General features: G+C 47.8%; 1 protein-coding gene across 1 annotated transcript in view; it reads right to left on the reverse strand.

Moving 5' to 3' along the window:
• DNAH12 (dynein axonemal heavy chain 12) overlaps nt 1-23,664 on the reverse strand; it is a 1,160,754-nt gene that overhangs the window by 365,121 nt on the left and 771,969 nt on the right. Inside the window, 2 exon segments of the mRNA XM_029600929.1 lie at nt 8,791-9,090; nt 21,660-21,915. Of these exon segments, the coding sequence (XP_029456789.1) occupies nt 8,791-9,090; nt 21,660-21,915 (556 nt within the window).

A 23,664-nucleotide genomic window follows, 5' to 3' on the forward strand; every position in this document is an offset into this window, starting at 1 on the left:
CAATAAAATAAGTGTGCAATATCGAGTTCAGCTGTATTAGAAAATCAATATACAGCTGAGTAACAGGGCTTTTATTTATTTATATGTGAACATTTTATATTCCGCTTTCTCCCAAAGTTGGTCTCAAGGCCAACATGTTATGAGAGGGAACACTAGGAAAGTGATCCCAACTTGAGGGGATTGTGTGCCCTTGGGCCTCGGCACGATCCCGGAAGAATCCAAGACAGCACCGAGGGTTGGTGAGGCGTGTCCCAGCATGGGCGAAGACAAAGTCTGACCCTCTGCCGGACCTGCATGCTTCTGGAAGCCAACAACACTATGTTGGTATTTGAACAGTCCTCCGATTGTTCCCAGCCCTTTCGGACCTGCCGCTGAGTATTGGCAAGAAGCAGCAGGCCGGACTGAGGATGAGGGCAGATGGAGGCCTTGTGACACAGAAGACTCAAGACATAGACGAGAAGAATCTGGACAAGACGAGAAGCTTGGAAGGTTCTGGACGAGGCACCATCTCTCAGGGTGCCCTACACAGCCCACCGACACGGGCAGACCCAATGGGCTGGTCACGGACCACCCTGTCCCAATGCGCGCCCTACAGAACCTAAAGAGGCTAGTCATGGACCATGCGGAGAGCGGGACAAGTGCAGGAAGGGAATCCAGCTGAGACGAAACTCCAATGACGAAAACAGGAACCGACGAGACGGATTTACCCCAACAAGGTGTTATCTGGAGAACCAAAGGAACTGGAGGGTCAGGAAGACTCGGAACGAGCAAAGGAGGAGTGGAACCTCGGAACATTAGGGAACATCAGGAAGCCTGGAACATCAGGAAGTGGAACATCAGGAAGCCTGGACTAGGAACCTTGGAACATGTAGACATGGAACATCAGGAAACCACGGAGACGAAGACTCAGGAATCAAGAAGAGACATGGAGCTCCAACGAAGAACGAAGACCTGATGGAGCGCTGGAAGACGAGACTTCCAGTAGTGAAGAACTCCAATGCACAACAAAGCTGGACTGAAGGTGAAGCCCTCTTGTAGGGCTGGCACAGGAAACCGGGTGGAGCTAACTTCCGGTGGGGCCAGGAGGACCCCACCTATGCTGCCCCTTTAAGAAGGGGAAGAAGAGGTGGGCCTGCCCCTTAGGAAGGGGGCAGGACATTGGAGAGCGGCCATGCTGCTGCTGAACTGCAGGAGAAGCTGGGCCTCTGCGCAGGCAGGCCCCGATGCAGGAAGAACTAGATGGCGGCGTCCCTGCCACACGGAAGAACTCAGAGGCGGCCCCAGGCCGCAGGACAGACTCCAGCAGTGGCGGCTCCATGCCGCTGAAGGCAGGCAGCAGGAAGACTCACAGCTCCTTGCTGCGAGGGACAAGAGGTAGGCTCCAATGGTGGCGGCTCCCTGCCGCTGGAAGGCAGGCTGGCTCACGGCTCCCTGCCGCGAGTTAAGGCCCCAAACACGGCAGTCCGAGCCACGGCAGCGCAACGGCAGAGATGGCCTCCAGGCTGCTTGGAAGGTAAGCAGGGTCCGCGGCTCCTGCCGCGATGAAGGCCCGATGTCGGCGACGTCCAGCCACATCAGGCAGCGCAGCACAGGACGGAGGTGAGAGGCCTGCTCGCAGGGGAAACTCCATGGGCAGGAATCATAACACAACAGTGGCATTAGAACAACTTATTATCAAATGATCAAATGGTTTTGCTTAGCCGTGATCAATTTGTATGGATGGAGGTTTTGTGATTTACTACTCTTCTTTTTTTTTGGGCAGAAAGATATCTAGTTTAGAGACTGCGGTTGTGTATATTACGCATCATAAAAGCTAGAATTGATTAAAGTGATAGGCAGCTGCCAAAGAGGAGAATATTAATTTTTTGTGTTCCACATTAACCTGCGGGCTGCGAGTGCCGCCCTGACGGTTGATGTAGGCCACCGTAGTCGCGTTGTCCGATAAGATTCTGACTTCCCGATTCCGAAGGAGCGGCAGGAAGTGGAGAAGCGCCAGCCTGACCGCCCTGGTCTCCAGACGATTGATGGACCACTTTGATTCCTCCGCGGACCACGTCCCCTGCGTGGCGCTTCGGTCGCAGACTGCTCCCCAGCCTACGAGGCTGGCGTCGGTGGTTACCACCACCCAATTTGGTAGGTCGAGGGACACGCCTCGAGCCAGATTCTCCAGCACCATCCACCAGGCCAAGCTGTCCCTGGCAAACTGGGGCAGCGGAAGTATCACCTGGTAGTCCTGCGAAAGTGGTTTCCAACGGGATAGAAGTGCTCTTTGCAGAGGCCGTAGGTGCGCAAATGCCCAAGGAACCATGTCGATGGTGGAGCCCATCACTCCCAGGAGCTGCAGATAGTCCCAGGAGGTGGGAGCTGGTAATGCAGAGAATCGCTGTATGTGTTCCCGTAGGGCGTGCGCCTTGTCCTGTCTGAGAAAAACTGCGCCCAGGCGGGTGTCGAAGGTCGCCCCCAAGAAATCCAAGCGCTGCGAGGGCACGAGGGAGCTCTTGGAGAAGTTCACCACCCATCCCAGGGACTGCAGAAACTCTATCACCCTGGCCACTGCCGCCTGTCCATGTCGAAAAGACTTCGCTCGGATGAGCCAATCGTCCAGATAAGGATGGACTAGAATCCCCTCCTTCCGAAGGGCAGCCGCCACGGCTACCATGATCTTGGTGAAGGTGCGCGGGGCCGTCGCCAAGCCAAACGGAAGCGCCACAAACTGGAAATGCTGATCCAGAATCTTGAACCATAGCAGACAATGATGCTCCCGGCGAATGGGAATGTGAAGATAGGCCTCCGTCAGGTCCAGGGAGGCCAGAAACTCCCCGGGATGTACCGCCGCGATCACCGAACGTAGCGTTTCCATGCGAAACCGGACCACCCGAAGGGACCTGTTGACTTCCTTCAAGTCCAGTATGGGGCGGAAGGAACCGTCTTTCTTTGGTACCACGAAGTAGATGGAATAATGGCCCAAGCCCACCTCTCCGGAGGGTACGGGCACAATGGCGCCTATCTCCCATAGTCTGTCCAGGGTCAGCTGCACCGCCCTTCGCTTGATGGCCGAGCCGCAGGGAGAGAAGATGAACCGTCCCTTCGGAGCGCGGGCAAATTCCAATGCGTAGCCGTGTCCTATGGTGTCCAAGACCCACTGATCCGAGGTGATCCGTGCCCACTCCTCGTAAAAGAACGCCAGCCGCCCCCCGATCTTGGGGACGGCGGAGTGGGCGAGCTGAACATCATTGAGAGGACTTGGGCGAGGGCTGTCCTGCCGTGGGAGCGGCACGCGGTGGGCGGCGCCCGCGAAAGGACCGGGACCAGGGCTGAGACCTAGGAGCAGCGGCCCGAGACGCCGCCGGTCTGTAATTCCTGTAGCGCCGTTGCGCCCTGGCTCTGGTCCGGAAGGACGAAAAAGCCCTGGTGGAGCGATATCTGTCTTCCGGCAGGCGATGGACCGCGTTTTCCCCCAGAGACTTGATGATCTGGTCTAGATCCTCCCCGAACAGGAATTTTCCCCTGAATGGCAGGGAACCCAGACTTGACTTGGAGGACGTGTCCGCCGCCCAGTTGCGTAGCCATAGAAGACGCCGTGCCGCCACCACCGAGGCCATGGAATGGGCGAGGACCCTAAACAGATCATAGGAGGCGTCAGCCCCGTATGCCACCGCCGCTTCCAGCCTATCCGCCTGGGCGGCCTCCTCGGGCGGCAACACCTGAGAAGTGAGCAATAGCTGCACCCAGAGAAGACTGGCCCGCTGGGCAAGCGAGCTGCACATCGCCGCCCGCAGCCCCACCGCGGAGACCTCGAAGACCCGCTTGAGGAAGACTTCCAACTTGCGATCCTGCGTATCCCTTAACGCCGCTCCACCCGTCACCGGTATGGTCGTCCTCTTCGTGACTGCCGACACCGCGGAGTCCACCCTGGGCACCTTGATGAGATCCAGAAAATCTTCCGGCAGCGGATACAGCCTCTCCATGGCGCGGCTGCCCCTTAGGGCAGCTTCCGGGGCATCCCATTCTCTGGTGAGAAGCTGCAGGAAAGACTCGTGAATGGGAAAAGCCCGAGCCCTCGGACGCAGGGCAGCCAGTACCGGATCCCCCTTCTTTGAGGAAGTGACGACCGCTGGCGCCACAGGAGCCGGCGGATCCGGCGGAGGATCGAGGTCCAACCCCTGAATGATTTGCGGGATTAGGTCATCCAGCTCTTCCCGCTGGAAAAGGCGCAGCGTGCGTGGATCCTCTCCCTCTGAAGTGGAGTCCCCTTGTCCCAAAGCTGCAGGGTCCGCCCCAGGGGAAACTGGGTCCGACCCAGCTCCCCCCGAGCCCACAGGGAGCCGGGTGGGGACGGGGAGCTGTGGGGCCCCCACTCCCGCCGGCGCGGGGGGGGCCGTGTAGAGGGACGAAGGTCGCGGCAGCTTGGGTGGTGGCGGTTCCGCGGGAGCAGCCAGGTCCTGAAGATAAGCTGTGTGCATCAGGCGGATGAACTCTGGTGAAAACCCCGGCCTACTCGGGGGGACATCCGCTGTTGGGGGCCCCGGGGGACCCTGCCCCTGCGGGTCTTCTGGTAATAAGTTCGGGGGGGAGCCCTCTGAGGCTTCCCCGTCCCCCTGCGCTGCCTGATCTCCCTCAGGACGCAGCGCATGCAAGATGGCCGCCGTTCCCGCCAGGAATGGGGGAGGGGCCGGCCCACGCCGCCCGGGCAAGGCTGCCAGAGGGGAAAACCGAGTGAGGGGCCGAGACGTGCCTTCCCCCCGGGGAGGCACCGAGCGCAGATCCCCTCCCTCGAGATACGCGATCCAGGCTCGCCGCAGGCCGAGCAACGCGCCGGCCGCGGCATCGCGATCGTGATAAAAAAAAAAAGAAACAGTCTCCGGCAGCCAAAAACGCCCTGGGAGCCTCAGGGGGGGGGGGGCCGCGATACGGAGCGCCGCTGCGGGGGGGCCCGATGGCCTGCACTACCCGCCGAAGAACAAAGCGGCGCCGCGGGGGGGCCTTCCTGGCCGCACAACCCGCCGAAGATGATCACCCTGCTCCCCGCTGCGGCCCTCGTGGAAACGAAAAATGGCCGCGGGAGCAGGCGAAGACGCTGAAGGCCGGTGCCCCCGGCAGCCGCGTCTAAACTAGCTGCAAATCAAAACAACAACGGAGAAGAAAAACACTTACCCCGGTGAAGCAACAACAGGCGCCGAGGCAGGAAAGAGAGGGACAGAGACTTACAACACAGAAGCCACGCCTCCCCAATTAATCAATTAACTTTTGGATTTTTTTTTTTTTTTTGAAATGAAGCAGAACTTGATCCAAGCAAATAAAACTAACAAAGGAGCAGGAAATAAAGTCCCAAACAAGGGAAGAAAAGGAAGAAGGTTAGAGGCAATCGGGAGCAAGCCCAGATTCCCCTACTCGCATCTGCTGGAGTCAGAAGATACTGAACTCCTGCAGAGGGGGCAGTAGTACTTATGGTGACGCCCCCTCAGATCTTTGGGCTGACTCCATCTGCTGGATTGGGGACATAACCCACGGTCTGGACTGATCCAGGTACGTACAGGGAAGTTTGTATGTGGCTGTATGTAGTTTTGCTATATCATATATGCGCATATTATAAAATACGCATGTTTACCCCACAACATAGGCGTATATATAGGTCAACACACAAATATGTGAAATGCATTGAAACCACATATTTCCATACATTGAACGTGTGTACTTTACCCACCATTTAAAAAATATATGCGCATGTATTTTATGTGCAAAAATACAGTATGACTTACTAGCATGAGTCAGGATTGTTGCGTGAGCGGCCGTGGCAGGCCCGCAGCCAGGCCCTCTTACCCCCATTTGCCTGCCCCAGCACCTAGCTCTGCTTCTCTCGTGGCCATGGGCCGCTGCCTCCGACTCCAGGCCACCCCTTGTGCTCCTGACTCCGCGACGAACGTCTCTACTCTGCGGCGAGCCTCCCCGCATGGTCCGTGGAGAGATGCCACCGTCCCTCGCCACGCCCCTCTCTAGGCGCACGCGCGTGTCTCTTCTTCCTTTAAAGGGGCCGCGGCGGGAATCCAACCCGCGGCCCTGGATGATGATGTCACGGGGTCCCAGTGTATAAGGCCGGGCCCAGCCAGAGTTTCTTTGCCTTTGCAACAGGTCTCCACACTGGACGTGTGCTTAGTTGCTTCCTCTGGTGATTTCTTCGTGTTTCTGGTTCCTGTTTTATCTGAGTTCTTGTTCCCGGTATTCGTTCCTGCTCCTGTGTCCTGTGTCTACCCTGCTTTTTCCAACGGACTGATTCTCCTGGACCCGACCACTGCTTTGCCTGACCATGCTGCTTTGTCTGACTACGCTACCAATTATCTCCTGGACCCGACCACTGCTTTGCCTGACTATGCTACCAATGATCTCCTGGACCCGACCACTGCTTTGCCTGACTACGCTATCAATTATCTCCTGGACCTGACCACTGCTTTGCCTGACTACACTACCGATTATCTCCTGGACCCGACCACTGCTTTGCCTGACTACACTACTGATTATCTCCTGGACCCGACCACTGCTTTGCCTGACTACGCTACCAATTATCTCCTGGACCCGACCACTGCTTTGCCTGACTACACTTCTGATATCTCCTGGACCTGATCGCTGCTTTGCCTGACCATAGCTTCATCTGACTACGACCATACTTGATTCCTGGTTTGACCTTTGCCTTGCCCGACTCCTGGTTTTTACCTACGCCTGTCTTGCCACTCTTTCTTGCCTGCCACCTGCCCTGACTCCAGCCTGTTCAACGACGCTTCTCGAACTCATTCTGGACGGCCTCTAAGGCTTTGGTCTGCTTTTACTCGGGCGCCCCCTGTCTGCCTCTTGTTCTCCTAGGCACTCGGGTCTTCGGGACTCTGCCTCATCCAGATCCGACTACCGAATTCTACCGCTGCCGACTCCTGGATGACCTCCGCATCATCCCTAAGAAGATCTTGGACAGAAGCCCACCTAACTCCAGCCAGCCCCGGTACCCAAGGGTTCAACCTGCGGGGAACGAGGGCTGGAACTGGTGAAGCTCCAGCCAGTCTCTGTCAGTCAGCCAGCTCCACCTGCCATGGTGGGGACCTGTAGGGCTTGCGCTGTGGGTAGCGGCAACCCCACCTCGGACCAAGGGTCCATCTCCTGTGCAACAAGGATATACACATGTAACTTGGTGAATTTTAAAACATATGCATGTGAGTGAAATTACTAGTTAAACTAATTAGTCCACCAGTTTTTTCAGTCCTTCTCCAGGTCATCGAGATCCTCCTGGTTTTTCATCCTGAACTCTCCCACCTGGACAATAATATGCAATAAATATGTTTAATATCACTTATGCCAGATAATTAACAATCTAAAAATACGCTACTCAGTTGGAAAAATGTATGCGTATGTCTTTTACAATAACAACGTTTGTGTGTAATTGTTGGTTCTGTCCAGGAATGCCCCATATCACCCCTTTTTTACACACATATATGTACATATGAAAGTGAAAATACACATATATTATGGATGTTTATAAAATATGGAATACACTATTAGAGCTACGTATATGCTCATTTTTACATGTGCACCATTTTGAAAATTCACCTTTAAGTTTGTACCTGAGGCAGTCGAGGATAAAGTGACTGGCCAAGTTCACAAAGTGTCAGTGGTATTTAAATCCCAACTTCCCTGCGGGCCGATACAGTAAAAGTCGCGGGAGAGTGGGTGAATGCCCGCTCTCCTGTGCGCGCGATTCTCTAGTCAAATGAGGGCCCGTGGCAAAAAGAGACGCTAGGGACACTAGCGCGTCCCTAGCGCCTCTTTTTGGACAGGAGTGGCGGCTATCAGCGGGTTTGACAACCAATGCTCAATTTTGCCGGCGTCGGTTCTCAAACCCGCTGACAGCCATGGGTTTGGAAACCAGACGCCGGCAAAATTGAACGTCTGGTTTTCGACCCGCAGGCCGATTTCACATTTTTTTTTTTTTTTAAAACTTTTTTTAATCCTCGGGACCTCCGACTTAATATCGCCATGATATTAAGTCAGAGGATGCACAGAAAAGCAGTTTTTATGCTTTTCTGTGCACATTCCCGGTGCCCGGAGAAATTAATGATTACCTTTGGGTAGGCGCTAATTTCTGAAAGTAAAATGTGTGGCTTGGCTGCACATTTTACTTACTGTATCACGTGGGAATACCTAATAGTGCTATTAGGTTCGGTGGGGTTGGACGCGCGTTTTCGACGCGCTATTACCCCTTACTGAATAAGGGGTAAAGCTAGCACGTCGAAAACGCGCGTCCAATCGCGGGTTAACTGTGTGCTCCGCCGGAGCGCACTGTACTGTATCGGCCTGTTGGTTTGCAGCCTTCTGCTCTAAGCACTAGGCTCCTCCCTACTGTGCAGGGAGGAGCAGGCCCATGGGTACAAACTGGTAAAAACCGCAGAATTTCCCTTTGAAAATGAGGGTCAACATGCATACCGCAGGTACAAAACATCCATGTACTTTCACTTGCACTGAAGCATATGCAAAATACACGCCAGAAAGTATGTGTGGTGATTTGAAAATGCAATCACTGTCCATGCTTTGCCTCCACCAGTCTAACCCACCCACTTTTACCCGCACAATGGGGGGGAGCGGGGGGAGGGGGGCAATATTCAAACAGTAGTTTTGCCCCTAATGTTTGAATCAGGCCCCTGATTAGTTTGTAACAAGGAATGCAAAAACAGTAACTCCAAACTAAATTCTAATATCATGCTATAAAGGACATGGTAGTTTCAATTTGTAGTAGTAAGTATCAAAACTTACAGATGCAGACCCATGCTTCAAATGTTCAAAGACCAAGTCAAAATTATCTTTGAAATGTTCTTTCACAACATCTCTGGTCAATTGATATAACCAAGATCTATCAGCATCATCCACAAGACGGTCATAAAATACCCGAAGAACTTCATGCACAAACAGACGGGTCATTACTCGCTTATTCTCAACAGACTCTTTCTTAATAAGCAAGCAGCCTTGGATTACGCGTGAAAAATCGCGTAAGTTGAAGGTATAATGGGACTTAGTTGGTGTAGGCAGTAGGCTTTCCATGGCTCTCTTGTATACCTGTGGCAAAGAAAAAACACAAGAGAAAAGAAAAATCCTTTTACTTTATCTTCTCTCTTAAAATGAGTTTTACTAAAAACATATTTTTTGTGTCCTTTTAAGTACCCATTTCACCCATATTGGAAGAGTCTGATTATAGCAGACTACAATTTGTTCAAAACTTCCTTGAAGGTGCAATAACCAGGATAAGATTATCCTGGCTCAAGAGGGGTGAGTGGGCCATCCTCCCTCCTGTCTTATACACATATACACAATAAATACACCAAATGCAGAGAACTCAGCTCTCCTAATATACATAATTATATAAGCCTACCCCATCTTTTCAATAGGATGAGGGCATGGGATAAAATGCTTCTGTAAGGGAATCATCAGGAAACAGCTTCTGGATCTATTGACCCACAAAGAGCAAGCAAGGCCATGGTCCTTCCAGGAGGAGGTATTGAACAGATGTTATCTGGCACTCTGCCCTGTGTATGAGAGGCTGCTAGCTCTTTGGTTTATTGCATAACCATACTGGGTATTGTCAGTGTGCCACCATAGTGGCACTAGACCAACCCTGGCCTTGCCAGAAAATCATTATCCTGGAAAGCTTTGGTTCTCTTTAAGAACATAAGAACATAAAAAATTGCCATGCTGGGTCAGACCAAGAGTCCATCAAGCCCAGCATCCTGTTTCCAACAAAGGCCAAACCAGGCCACAAGAACCTGGCAATTACCCAAACACTAACAAGATCCCATGCTATGATGCAATTAATAGCAGTGGCTATTCCCTAAGTAAACTTGATTAATATCTGTTAATGGACTTCTCTTTCTAACTAAACCCCTCCAGGCTCACATACCTCACCCTTTTCGCTGTTACAATCACACAAAACATAGAATATAATGAAATACCTAACAATTGCGCAATATGGGCCTATTTGAAAAAGACCCCGGGACGCCTGTAAGTCCCGGGCTTTACTAAAGGGGAAGTCCTGGGGCTGGGGCGGGGCACTCTGGGACACAGCAGCCATTGTCGCTGTGTTGGAGGTTTGCGTGCTGGCAGGGTGCCGGCGTGCGCAACTTGTGCCTGCCTGGAGGCAGGCGCAAAAGGTAAGACAAAGGACAAAGGGGGGTTAGAGTAGGGCTGGGGGGGAAAGGTTAGGGGAAGGGATGGGAAGGTCAGGCTAGGGGGGAGGGAAGGGGGGAAGGCAGAGTGGCTCGGCGCATGCAAGGTGCACAATTGTGCACCCCCTTGTGCATGCCGACTCATGATTTTATAACATGCACGCGCCTGCGCGCATATTATAAAACCGGGCATACATGTGTGCACCCTGGGTAGCGCGCGCACCTTTTAAAATCTACCCCTATCTGTCTGACTAATTCCAATAGTACATAAATGTTATCACCTTAACCATGGCTTTCACAAGGGGTGGAAAAGAAGGGTGACTGCTTAGTTATGACATCAAGCCAGGAGAGTGCCACCCCATCCTTTTGAGTCAGTCTGCGGTCTGCGAGCATATGAGCACAAAAGGAAAAGCATATGCCAAAAGCAACTCTTCCCTGGGGCGCTATTTTGTATAGTGACTATCTTGCTCTCAACTTAAACAGACAGTCATAACTACCTATGCATATCAGAGTGTATGCATACTGTATGCTGGTAGTTACATGGCCAACTGTTGAAAACAGCCAAGGGAAATAAGGAGGCAGATTCTGCTTGTTGTTTAGGTGCAGTTTATTTACAGTGAGAAAACCAAAATCAAATAAACAGTGCAGCTCACCTTAACTTCAGGTAACACACAGTTCTTACATGTAGAAAGTCTTAGCATAGGGTGGGTCTTTGCTTGCTCCCCGAGGTCTATTCAGCCCTTCCAGACCCCAAATTCTTAAACTCTGGTGAAGGGCTCCTCCCTTCACCCAGGATTCCCCGTGGGTTTGCATTTTAAGGAGGACCGGGTGAGACAGCTGTACCCGGTCCTTTAGGGTAGTCAGAGGGAGTTTTCTATATATTCCCTCACAGTGCCCATTTGCTTTTACAGATGGGGGTGGGCAACCTGATAGTGCCAATGGCTTGGGAGGCACGAAGAAGATGCCAATACCATGCTTGACCCACCCCCACTCCATTTCATATGTTCTGCAGACAATGATGTTGAGTGTAGCCAGGAAGAAGGGCCAAGAATAGAGTATAAGAACTGTGTTGCATGCTGGAGCCATTGGTTCCTTCTTCCCATTCTCTGCCAGTCAAACCTGGAAGTGCCAGGCAGAGTGACACCATGCAGACATATGGCCTGGAGGCACCATGGCATTGGTACCTATTAGACCATCTTGGCAAGGAGGAGGCACCAACAATCACATCCATGCACCTGGCCATTCTTCTTCGCTTCCATGCCAGGAGGTAAGTTGGGCCCTTCCCCTGTCATATATGTAGACATTCTGGTTACCCTCATGTCCACACGCTCAGTGCAGTGCTACAGATTAAATCAGAATTAGTTACTAAGGCCTCTATTTAGCAAATTCAAGCACACAAAATATTATGCACAGAAGAATGTGAGATGGAGCTAAATTTCTCCTAATCTCTCCCTAATACACTTTTGCAGCTCATTTAATTAAAATCCCTAGATAACCACCATTAAAGCTTGGTTTGTTTCTTTTTAAGAGTGGCCTTAACTACTGCTGCAGCAGGGCAGGAAATAAATACTATTAACTAAATAAGAATGCAACTTTTACACAGGTATGTGAGTGCACATGTGTGCATGTTCGTTGGCCCACATTCAAGGGCACGGCTATTTTATAACATATGCGAGTATATGCGCACGCGTTATAAAATAGACTGAACTCGCACACTTGTGCACACAGTTTTAAGTGGACATGCACCTATGTGCACAAATGCTGCATCTACCGCATAAGTGGGGAAATTTTAAGAGATACGTATGCCAACACATTTACAGTTTTCACAGTTCATTCCCAGTTCGCACAGGTAAGGGATAGGACTTCCGAACCCCCCTGGTATAAAAGCCTCCCTTCTCCCCTGTAAGCCACAACCCTTAAAATCCCACCAATCTATTTATCTTTATTTTATTACTTATACATCTTCCATAGCAGAAGTAAACTTCCGCGGCAGAGGACCCCGATGCGTGCCTATGCGTGTAAGTATCAACGCATTAATTAGAAGTTTAAATCCAGGATCGCCCAGAACACGCCCATGCCCTGCCCATTTTTTTGGAAGTTTTCATTTATGTGTGCTGCGGGAGATACAAGTGTATTTGAGCGGCTTTTAAAATCCACTCTGCAAGCCCAATATATTAACGTATCTCCTGGTTTTGGTGTAAGTTGGGTTTTTAAAATTCACCTTTAAATAAATAAAGCTAAAACTAATTAGTTGTACCAATTGCAACTGCCATTTTCTTAGGGGTAAGTAAAGCAGTCATATATTAGTGGCCTATATTAGAGCAATTGCTATTTTGCTCATATATTTAAATTGTCACATACTGTATTTTTAATCATTAGTCCTCACTGTTATTTCAAAATGAAATGAAACATAATTTCTTGTTTTATTTCAAACAAAAGCACATGCCTAATACCAAAGGTAAAATGTTTTTTTTGTGGTACAGTAATTAAAAATATGTGATCACTGAAATAACAATTTTTCTAATATAATTCACTAATAAATAATTGCCCTAATTACCTCTAAGAATAATGTTGTAATTAATCCCAATGAGTCAGTCTTAACTTTAACAGTGGTTATTAATGGTTTCTAATTATATGAATATTCATCAGGTGGATTTGTTGTTTTAGTGATTTAAAGAATTAATCTCTCCATATATATGACTTTAAAACAATTAAGGACTTTTGTTAAACTAGGGCTTTAAACTTTAATAAAATGAGCTTTTTTCTAGGTGTACTGGTAAGAAAGATCGACTTATAATTACAAATGTTTTTCTAAAATGTCTGTACTTAATTTTTAAAGTAAGCTACAGGAACATCTTTTGGGATTTCTAAAATCAAATAACTGAAATTAAAAATCTGGTATTTCTGACAGGTCTGCAGATTAGCCTTTATATACATATGTGCATCAAATCTCAAATACCCTCTCTCTCTCCTCTAACTATTTTACAACATAGCAAAATCAGTATTTATTATCAGTTTCCTCAAGAATTTATAGGATTTTATTTTTATATAAAAAAAGAAAAACAAAGGAAGAAATAGGAAATGCTATGTTATTTTAGGGAAGTATTTATAACATTCATTGATTATATTATAGTTCTTAAATTCCATATGAAGTAATTTAAAATATTATCCTCAAAAAGTTGTACTTATTGGAGGTCAGGATATGAGAATTTGAAAACTTTCAGCATCTGAAAATGTAATTACAGGAACAAGATAGCAACCAATTTCCTAATGCTAGACTGGCATATGCAGTGAATGTATTCAATTACAGTAGGCTAAAAAATTGGCTGTGGCAAATGGGAATGATGATGACAATTGTCACTGCACCATAGAAATGCAAGGGCTCGCGCCCAGTGCATGAAAGCCCATCCCTAACAGCGAGGCTGCTGGGGATGGAGATGCACTTATTCGCTCCAACGCATGCGTTCCGTATCCCAGGCAGCCGCGTGCAGGTGCAGCCAGGAACGCGCACTCTGCCACCGACTCAAGTGATGTCTTCAGCCTGTGACGTGCACCCCAATGCACGTCGCAGCACCAATAAAAGCTCAAGCCATCGCCACCATTCCTTCTTTCCCGTGTCAGCGACGGCGCATGACTGACCCGCTGGAAGAGGACTTGATCCTAAAGAACCGCAAGTACCGCGATTTGGCGAGGGTGGGGGAGAGCCCTGAATTGGAGGCGGTCGCGAATGCGTGGGCAGCTGCCGCACGAAGTTGTGATCGGCCCAGCACCCAGTGGCAACTGAGGCGCCGGGAACACGTGTTGACCTTTTAATCAGCCAGGTGGTCGCACGCACTCAATTAAAAAAAAAAAAAGTGGGCATGGCAGACATCAGGGAGAAAACCAGGGAAAGGACAGCTTGGGCCGGCAAGGCAGCAACAGCCAGGCCCTGTGCATCACAGCCCTCCAGTCGGCCAAAGCACCAAAGAATAGAGCTTGAACAGGAGCGCTGTGAAGCCACTGAAGCTGGTTGTTCCATCAGTTTGGCGAAAGAAAACAGTGTCAATCCCAGTTCTGACCTGCGCTCCGAAACTGCGGAAGTCCAAATGGAACCCATCACTCCCCCCACCCCCCCCAGCCAAGCAAGAACAGTTGGCACCCCAAAATCACGGGCAAGCACAGCGGGTAACAGGGACCAGGCATATCCCCGGCAGCATCGGAAATACGAGCACTACATCGAGTGGCTCCGACAGGTCTTAACTCACAATCCCAGGCGGGAATCCATTGGGGGTGGGAGTTGGAATGGACAAGCACAGGGCACCTTTTCCTCTGCACCACAGAGCTGGTCGCAGGCCAACATGCCCACAGTAGTGCCTTTTAATTATTCCTATCTTGGCGTGAACCCAAATCCATACACCCCCAGTGCCCAGGAGGATTTTATCCCAGGCTCACCAGCATAACTGGAAATCCCATCCCCCAGCACCCATGGAGATTCTGTGGCTAAATGGACCTGCCCCAGAATCCCCATGGGTTTGACCTGCGGCCGAAGTCACCTGCACCAGAACCGAGGCAATTAGTAGAACTCAGCCAGAGGAATCAACTGCGGCGCAGCAAGAGGCAGCCTCCTCAGTCATCACAGCATCGGCCGGGGCAGTATCAGAAGATACTACCCACGAAAGGAGCGAAAAATGCGATCCAGCAACTGAGTCAACACTGGAGAATGCAGGAAGCAGAGCAGGAGAGCAGGAGAGCCGGCGAGTGACACAATAGGTGAGTCTGAACACATATCACAGGCGAGCCGCCTTGATAAAAAAAGTGAAAAAAGTAAGAAGTTGGGAAAAAGCAAAAAAAAATCAAGAGCTAAATCTAAATCGGACTCTAACACATCCAGCTCCTCGGCCTCTTCCAACACTGAATTTTCATCTGATGACAACCGGGAAAAGCCCGACGCAAAGGCCGAGTACGCATCCCAAGGCCCCCCAGCTTTGACCTCTCTATCACAATGATAGGAAAGCGTTCTCAAAGATTTGAGGAAAAAAATCAAGAAACAGACTTACATAGATATTTTTAGAATTCTTGAAGGAAGAAGGAATCCCGGTGACAAAAAAGGTGACAAGAAGTGTGATCATGCTCCAGTATCAGATAAACTGATCACTAGAAACATTATAAATTGGACAAGAGCATTCCTAAGGATGATAAGCGTTGTGGGACACAAAGACCCATCCCAATATGGACCTATGCTCAGCTATGCAGACACCATCTTGGAAGCGTATAGACAATATGAGGGATGGGCATGGCTTAATTATGACGAGCGCTTCCGAGACCAAATGGAAGAGAACCGCTTCATGTCTTGGGGCACGCAAGATGTTGGCTTATGGCTCAGGCAGATGAAGAGAAGGGCACCGGACGCAGGGAGCAGCACATGAGCCAGGTCAAGTCAACAAAATGCCCAGGCAGGACAAACGGCTCACAGCAACAACAGTAACAACAGAATGTGCTGGAGGTACAAAAAATTGTCTTGTTCATTTCAAGATTGCAAATTTAAACACCTCTGCTCAATTTGCATGGCACCACATCCAGCCACGAAGTGCAGTAAGAAAGCAAACACGGGGAGTAATCCCAAACCAAAGTGATGAATGCGTATTAACCAAAGTGATGAATGCGTATTTACCAAAGTACCATCCCTAATTAATCTTGAAGCCATGCGCACTTGGCTATATCGTTACCTGTACAAGAAACAGGCAGCAAAATTGATAGAGGGATTCCATGTTGGATTCAAGATACCTTTTTAAGGAACATCAGGGAAACATACGCAGACAATGCAACCTCAGCGACAAAACACGAGGCACTCATTCAGAAGAAAATCCAGGAAGAACTGTCAGGAGGCAGAATAGCCAGACCTTTCCAATCCCTGCCTTTCTGTAGAATGATGATATCGCCTTTGGCCATCATCCTCAAAAAGGGGCCTGTAAAATACAGGCTGATTCAAAATTTGTCGTATCCTTATGGCTCTTCAGTCAACGATTATTTGCCAGAGGACGAGTGTTCTGTCCAGTACGCTTCTTTCGACAGTGCTATAGACATATTGTGTAGATGCGGAAGAGACGAGCTTATGGCAAAGACAGGCATTGAATCATCCTTCCAGCTTCTTCCAGTGCACCCCACCAGTTTCCCCTTATTGAGATTCCGATTCAAAGGTGAGTATTATTTTGACAAATGCATGCCGATGGGGTGTGCGGTATCATGCGCATGTTTCAAAGCATTCAGTTCATTTTTCCATTGGGTTACGGCACCGCAAGCAGGGTTGAACAACATGGTACATTACCTCGATGATTTCCTCTTCGTCGGCCCCAAGAACTCTGCGACTTGTTCTTGGCTACTGCACACATTCCACACACTAGCATCACAGTTTGGAGTCCCCATAGCACATGAGAAAACAGAAGGGCCTAATACATTAATCAAATTCTTAGGTATCGAACTTGACTCCAACAAGATGGTGTCCAGGTTACCTCAAGACAAGCTCCGCGATATACAAAGTAGTCTGAAGCAGGCGATGTCAGCAAAGAAAATGGCGTTGGTCGAAGTACAGTCTCTCATAGGCATCCTGAACTTCGCATGTCGAGTCATACCCATGGGTAGAGCAGTCTTGAGGAGGCTAACTGCAAGCACTGTCGGTGTTTCTCAACCAAAACATCATATCAGAGTTACACAGGCAGTGAAGGATGATCTGGCCCTCTGGTCACCCTTCCTCAATAAGTTCAACGGAACATCGGTGTGGCAGGACCCCTCGATCTCAAATTGTGATCTCAGTATCTACTCAGATGCATCAGGAGGTTGGGGTTTTGGCGTATATTGCCAGGGTTCCTGGGCAGCAGAGCAGTGGCCTCAGGCTTGGGTTCAAGCCAGTTTAACATGCAATGTCACTTTCTTAGAGCTCTTTCCCATTCTTGTCACATTGGTTATATGGGGAAGTCAATTGCATAATAAACACATAATCTTTTGATGCGACAACATGTCGGTGGTGCAGGTACTCAACAATCTGCTAAATGTCACTTAGTAGCTAAGTTACAGGCCGATTCAGAAAAACGCATGGGAGAGCGGGCAAGTGCCCGCTCTCCCGGCGCATACAGGCCACTCTCCTGGGCGCACGATTCAGGAGGGTGGCCTATGAAAATTAGGGCCCATGGTAAAAGGAGGCGCTAGGGACACTAGCGCATCCCTAGCGCCTCCTTTTTGACAGGAGCGGCGGCTTTCAGCGGGTTTGACAGCCGACGCTCAATTTTGCCGGCGTCTGTTCTCAAACCCGCTGACAGCCACGGGTTCGGAGAACGGACGCCGGCATAATTGAACGTCCGTCTTCCAACCCGTGGGCTGTGGGCCGATTTTAAATTTTTTTTTTTTTAATTTTAAATTTTTTTTTACTTTTGGGGCCTCCGACTTAATATCGGCATTAATTTCTGAAAGTAAAATGTGCGGCTTGGCTGCACATTTTACTTTCTGTATCGCGCGGGAATAACTAATAGGGCTATCAACATGCATTTGCATGTTGTGGGCGCTATTAGTTTCAGAGGGGTTGGACGTGCGTTTTCGACACTGAATAAGGGGTAAAGCTAGCGTGTCGAAAACGCACGTCCAAATGCGGGTTAACAGTGCGCTCCACCGGAGTGCACTATACTGTATCGGCTTGTTATTGAGGGAGGTGATATTAACTAGCTTGCAATTGAACATGACAATAAGGGTGCACCATGTCCCTGGGGTGCATAATAGCGTTGCTGATGCCTTAAGAGCTAAATGGGATTTGTTTTGAAAATAGGTTCCTGGAGCCATCAAGAAAGGCATAGCAGTACCCAAGTGATTGTGAAACATTGGCATGATGCAACGAGGGAGCTCTTGAAGCGATCAGTTGTCCCCGCGACATGGAGCGCTTACAGCAAAGCTTACGATAGTGTGTCTGAATTCCTAAAGGAGAGAGGTTGGATAGCCGGACGTGTTCCCCAAGATTTAATTGTCAAATTTGTTTGTGCAAAAGAGAGTGGTAAATCAAGGGGCACAGCGACTAACCAACTGGCAGGCTTCGCCTTTTTCTCAAAAGCACAAGGATGGGGTGACCCAACCCTTGTGCTGTGGTTGGTATTATCAATGGTTTGCAGATCCCAGTTCAAGGTCAAATTATTTAGGACTGCGTTTTCTCTGGCTTTTTTCGGAACTCTGCGAATCAGCAAGCTGGTGGCCGCGTCTAAATGGAATATGGGTTTTGGAGGCATACTATTACAGAACATTACAGTATCTGATCAGGCAGTTCAAATAACCATACAGAGGTCAAAAACTGACCAAACCGCCAGGGGCACTAAACTATACCTAAAACGGACTAACGCTTGGTTCAAAATTTGAAGACGTACATGTCCATGCATCCCCAAGGCGGTTGACTTATATTGATTCATGATGATCATACCCCCCTCACCAGATATCAATTTTCATCAGTTCTCAACATGGCCCTCAAAAAAATAGGACATAATCCTAAGGAATTTGGGACCCACTCGTTTAGGATAGGCACGGCCACCAGTATAGCACAAGCAGATCTGAACATAGACACCATCCAAAGAATTGGAAGATGGAAGTCGGACGCCGTTTACACGTATATCAGGCCAAGCCATGTGTGAAGGCATAACCTCCTTATTGACTTCTTTTCACAGAGGCACCGCAACGGCAAAGGTTTGTCTAGATTTTTGGACACTCCTTTGTTCACTGGGAAGAGAGGAAGGCACGGTTTCGTTCCTACAGGACTCACTTGGGTTTAGCTATGAACAACGTTCACATCATATGGATGGGTCATAGAGGGATGACCTGGGACCAGCTTCTACCGATAATGCAACACAAGAAGGACATGCTTGCCGAACCAGATGCCATCGTGATTCACCTAGGCTGCAATGATTTGGGTGCAATGTCGCGCATAAAGAACGATTGGAGTGAACTGGTTTCTTAGTTCCCCAATTCGTGCATTATATGATCAGACATCATACAGTGGTTAAAATGGGAGGATAAGTAGTTATGGAAAAGCGGTTGCAAAAAAGTGAATCGGCAAGTCGAGTGTTGGGCCGCTAGATTAGATGGGCAGCATGTTTGCAAGGGATTATACAGGCCCGACTGAATCCACCTTTCCGATATTGGTAACGACCTTTTCAATAATTCCATTCAGAAGGCCATCGAATCCTTATTTGGTTGAAGAGGCTACAGCTTTCGGGGTGGGTGAGCACGAGGCAAGTGATACTACCTCATTCTGGTGGCAGGTGCACGAGCCGTGGGGGGCTGAATTTGGTAGCCCTTGGGTGGGGCTCCCTTGCTAGGGAGATCAAGGTGGGGGGGGGGGGGCGGTGAAGGGGCTGCCTTGTTAGGAGACATGGCGAGGGGGTTCCCGCAACTGTTTGTGATATAAAACGGCTCCTGCTTCATATTGTAGTTCAAGTTACAATTGTTAATTTTATAATAAAGCTATGGCCTCTTCAACCATCAAAAGTATGTGCCTCAAATTTGTAACACAATTCACAATTTGGACTTTGAGGGCAGGAGTGGGTGGGAGTGCACTATACACCAGAGATCTCGTTGTTAATCAGATTTTACTTTTGATATTATGGATGTGCTTTCTTTTGAAATGAAATCAGAAATTTTTTGGCTGCCACCAAAGATATATCTGTTTTCCCTGCTCCATATCATTTCCCGTAGCGCCCTCACACCATCCCCTGCAGCCCCTCACACCATCCTTGGGTATTCAATGGACAGGTGTGATGTCTAGTTGCTCCTGCCCTGCTGCTACTGTTCTTCAAAATGGGGCAGAAGCAACAGGGGATCGTTCCAGCCCACTGAAGGACCATGACTGGAATAAGAAGTAGCATGAAAGGGTTCCAGGGGGAAGGGTCTTGGGGGACTGGCATTAAACCTAGAAAGGCTTTTATTTTTTAATTTTTGGTGCGGCCCAGACCCAGCAGATTTTCACTTCCTTTTTTTTTTCTTTTTTTCATTTTAAATAAACAAAATGAAACAAAAAATGAAGCAAAAAAAACCCCAAAACAATATTACAGAGTGGTTCCAAGAATTTAAGATATTGATACTAATTGCATAACACAAAAGGCTTGATGTACTAATGTTTTTTTTTTCCATTTTGTGTCTATGGGAAAAATGCTTAAAACATAGAGATCAATGCTGAAACAATATTTTCAATGTTCATTGTAAGGCAACTAGCAATTAATGATGAAGTCAATGTAAACAGTAGTTTTAAGACAGGTCTTAACCTTTCTTTTAAAATAATATATCATTAATCTACAAATCTTATCAAGCTACACAAATAAAACTGATAATACAATAACAGGTACATTTTAAAAGGAGTGCACGTGCACTCTTAAATGCGTGTATAGGACACGCGAGCAAAAATACACTTAATTTTATATCGTGCTTGCAAGTACACGCGTATCATTTGAAATGTCCCTATCGCGCGTACGTGTGGAGCCTTTACGAATGTACACCCAAGTGGCCATGGGGGGAGGGGGAGAGGGAGAGAGAGAGAAAGAATCTGACATTTTATATATCTCCCACTGTAAGAGGGGCACTTTCAACTCAGGGTGGGTTTTGGGGGGGGGGGGCAATGTTACAAGGGTCTACAGACCCTTGCGCCCTAGGCAGACCAATGTAACATCGCCCCCCCAAAACCCACCCTGAATTGAAAGTGCCCCTCTTACAGTGGGAGATATATAGGGGTAGATTTTCAAAGAAGCACTTGGGTGTACAAGTGCACGCACTACCCGGTGCGCACACATAGACATCCGATTTTATAACATTTGCACACCGATGCCCAAGGCCTTCACCCGTTCCCTCCCAGGTTGCTCCGATTTCGGAGCATATGGCTGCTGTGCCGGAGGCCCCCAGCCCCACCCTGCCCCTGGACTGCCCCTTTTTTAAAGCCCCGGGACTTAAAACACGTCCTGGGGCTTTATGCGCGACGCCGGGCCTTTATAAAATAGGCCCGGCACACGTAGAGCTTTGAAAATCCAGCCCATAGTGTTCAGGATCCCTCTGGTTCAAAATCTCCAGATTTGCAGCTCATCAGGAACAGTAGTAAAGTTACGCAGGTAGAGCCTTGCCAAATTCGGGAGTTACACATATAAGCCTTGGCTCTTGCCCGGAATGTACGCGCATACTTCTCGTATTCTTAAACTTCACATTGTTCAGCAAGGCCCACATACAGGTATATGGGGCCATTTTTGCGCAAGTATCACTTTTAAAATCTACCTGATAGGATTCCTTCCCTTCATACTAATTCATATGCTACGATTACATGGATTTAATACATCACTTACTATATATGTATAAAGTAATGTATTCTTGGTGTGTTCATAATAAAAAAGTTTAAAATGAAATAGATTTAATAAATATTAAATCTCAAGAATTATGACATGACAACAGAAATTTTGACATTCATACAGTTATCAATCTTACCTCCATAGTACCACTGACAATTTGGTTTCCAATTGTGAAGAAGTCAGGGGGAAAGTCATTCATCCTTAGGTAGAATGCTACAATAGCTGAGAATATACGGATCATGGTTTCATCACTAAAAGCATTGATGGTGCATATGTTGAAGTGTCGCAGAAATCGAGGAGTGACTGCATTCCTCCCACCACCAGGAGGACCCATTGCTGCAATCAACTGCAATTCAACTAATGTAATCTTAGATGTGTCCTTTAGGTCATACCTTCAAAACAGCAACATGAATAGCAGTTTCAACGAAAATGTTTAAAAGGTAAGCAAAAGATACACGAATTGAAAAAGTTTTGACTTTTGACGTTCTTCAGAAACATATTTACTGCAGCAGCAAAATAACAGAAAATGTCCATTCTTGCAGCTGTCATTAAGTGTTATGCTGGAAAAATGATCTGTTCAAACAAAGCAACTGTTTATTTAAGAAAGTTTGATTTAGCTCCAGCCAGCTGAGACCTCTGTCAGTATGATTTCTCTCTTGCAGATTTTTTATGAATAACTATCCAATAGGAAAACCAAACAAAAAGTTCTTTACTAATATTTTCAGTATCAAGAAGGAGTATGTTTACTTCAAAAATTCTTAAGAAAAGATGACATTCATTTATTTCATTATTTATTTGTGTTTCACGGTTTGCTTTTTAAAATGTTTATAGGAAGAAAAAGATCTCAGAGGTTGCCAAGTGTTTACATCACTACTTGCACGATTCCAAGTAGTGATGTATTTATTTTATTTATTTAACTTTTTTTTAAAACATTTTTGATGTATGTATTAAGCATTGGTCTTAAAGCCTCCTCTCTCCCTCTTTGAACTTTATATGTGATGTTTGTGCAAAAAATTGTAAATTAAAATCTTGTTTGGACTTCAATCATGAGTTCGAGTCCCTCAGATGTACAGTGATTGATCCTGTGCCTATAAATAGGAGGAAAGGAAACTGTGATTTAATTTTGATGAGTAAAGACAGAGATGGATCTTAAAATTAAACAGCTTGAAACTATGGGGATCATTTTCCAAGGAGTTACCACAGGAGATAATTCCGCAAAGTTTGTATTCAGGGGCAGAGCATATGTTAAGTAGGAAAGAGTTATCATGTGCTGCGAAACAGCCACACCTCTTTCATTTGCGGTACGTTGTGCACTAGAGGCTGGTAAAGGTTTATGATGTTTCTGGACAGCCTGTTTCAGTGTTCTGGAGGGGGGGAGAGAGAGAGAGAGAGACGCTATAGTGTCTCTTCCCTAGACAGGTATTTGTATCCCTATGAGAGGCTCACCTAGTAACTCGAGGTGGGGATTAGGGGCCACTTTCACATTCAACGTGAGACGTACGAACAGAACAGTGGTCTCTTGGGAAGATTTGATGGCCTTCGGAGTGAGGAAACTCACTCCAAGATGAGATTTGGGCAATGTTCTCTCAAACTAGCTTGATGGACACTCTACCTGGGCAACAACAAGCTAGTTTGAGAGAACATTGCCCAAATCTCATCTTGGAGTGAGTTTCCTCACTCCGAAGGCCATCAAATCTTCCCAAGAGACCACTGTTCTGTTCGTACGTCTCACGTTGAATGTGAAAGTGGCCCCCAACCCCCTACACTCATACCTAATCCCCACCTCGAGTTACTAGGTGAGCCTCTCATAGGGATACAAATACCTGTCTAGGGAAGAGACACTATAGCAAGTCGAAAATGAGGCCCTATATGAACTTAATTTTTATTGATTGGAATTTATTTTTATGAATTACTTCCATGCAATATGTGAGAAGTGATCTTTTGATCAGATTAATAAAAAATAAAACAGAAAGTGAATAATAATTGAACAAATTAGTTTGAATTTTAAATATTGAGTTGAGATTTTGAATTTCTGTTGTAATGTCATATGGCTATAAATTCCTCAAATAAGATGAGACACTATTTCACATTTCTGCAACCATTTCCAAAGATTGATGGTAGAAGATTTCAGTGTTGAAGCT

This window comes from Rhinatrema bivittatum, chromosome 4 (assembly GCF_901001135.1).
Source record: "Rhinatrema bivittatum chromosome 4, aRhiBiv1.1, whole genome shotgun sequence".
Lineage (NCBI taxonomy): Eukaryota > Metazoa > Chordata > Amphibia > Gymnophiona > Rhinatrematidae > Rhinatrema > Rhinatrema bivittatum.